The following is a 1,270-nucleotide window of genomic DNA, read 5'->3' on the forward strand; positions in this document are numbered from 1 at the left end:
AGACCAGGCTGGTCTCGAACTCACAGAGATCCGCCTGCCTCTGCCTCCCGAGTGCTGGGATTAAAGGCGTGCGCCACCATCGCCCGGCTAGATTTTTTTTTAAAGGGGATTGAACTCAGGTCTTCAAACATGTAGAACAAACACATTACTTTTTATCCACTTCTCAGACGAAACTTTAGAAAAACAGAATCACTCCCTAATGTGGAGAAATGAAACAACAAAAGCCCAATCCTGCCTTCGAGGCCAGACTGATCTACAGAGCAAGTTACAGGACAGTCAGAGGGCTACACAGAGAAACCCTGTCTTGAAAACTAACAAATAGAAATAAACAAAAAATAAAACCAAGACAATCCCAGTGCCATCCTGAAAAATCAATGAACAATGTCTTAGCAGTAATGGAATGTCAAATGTTAGGCCACAGGAGATAAGAAACAGCGAGAAGGCTGGGGATATAGCTCAGTGGTAAAGGACCGCTCGGCATGCAGTGGCCTTCCATTCAATATTCAGCAACATAAAGGAAAGCAAACAAGCAAGCAAGCAAACCAGAAGCAATGTGAAAGACAGAAATGACTAGTGCAGAAGGTTCACGTCATTCAGGGTGGCACCCAATAAGCATGTTCATGGTTTTCAGAAACATTCTTACCAGTTCTCCCTCAGGACCACCAAAATCCAGATAGAGATTTCTGATACCATCATCAGCAGACATCTTCAGCCGTTCAAAAGGATAGCGGTACAATATGCTGCTGGAGCCGCCATTGTCTCTGGAGATAGTGAACCCGTGCTCATAGTGGACAGTGAATCTTACTTCTTGGCCACTTAAGGTGCAGCCTATCAAAGACAAGAAAAACTCACATATAATATTCTATTTTAGTTATCAAGTAGAAAAGAAGTCCTCTAATTTCAAACAGGAAAACAATCTTTTCTTGAGAATGAGGCCTAAGCTGCTTAAAATTTCCTAAAATATAAATTTTAAAAGATTTATTATTTTGCACTCACTTTGATAGCACAAATACTAAAATTGGAACAAAACAGGGAAGATTAGCATGACCTCATGAAGGAAGAAAATTCATGAGGAGTACATATTTTTTAAAAGACCTATTATTCTTATCATATTTCTTTTCAGACAGGGTTCAGTGTCCCCCGGGCTGACCTGTAACTATGTGCTTCTGATCTTCTTGTTTGTGTGTCCTGACTGCTGGAATTATAAGATTGACTACAAAGCCAGTCTGAGTTTTCTTTCTTTCTTTTTTTTTTTTTTTTTTTGGTTTTT

At 39.9% G+C, this 1,270-nt stretch overlaps 1 protein-coding gene and 1 pseudogene across 1 annotated transcript in view; one reads left to right on the forward strand and one right to left on the reverse strand.

Moving 5' to 3' along the window:
* Positions 1 to 1,270, reverse strand: part of Sntb2 (syntrophin beta 2) — a 76,323-nt gene that overhangs the window by 5,447 nt on the left and 69,606 nt on the right. The window contains exon 6 of the mRNA XM_005345411.3: positions 644 to 828. Coding sequence (XP_005345468.1) covers positions 644 to 828 — 185 coding nt within the window. The remainder of the gene's footprint in view (positions 1 to 643; positions 829 to 1,270) is intronic.
* Positions 989 to 1,088, forward strand: LOC113456031 (annotated as a pseudogene).

The sequence above is a fragment of the Microtus ochrogaster genome, chromosome 4 (assembly GCF_000317375.1).
Source record: "Microtus ochrogaster isolate Prairie Vole_2 chromosome 4, MicOch1.0, whole genome shotgun sequence".
Lineage (NCBI taxonomy): Eukaryota > Metazoa > Chordata > Mammalia > Rodentia > Cricetidae > Microtus > Microtus ochrogaster.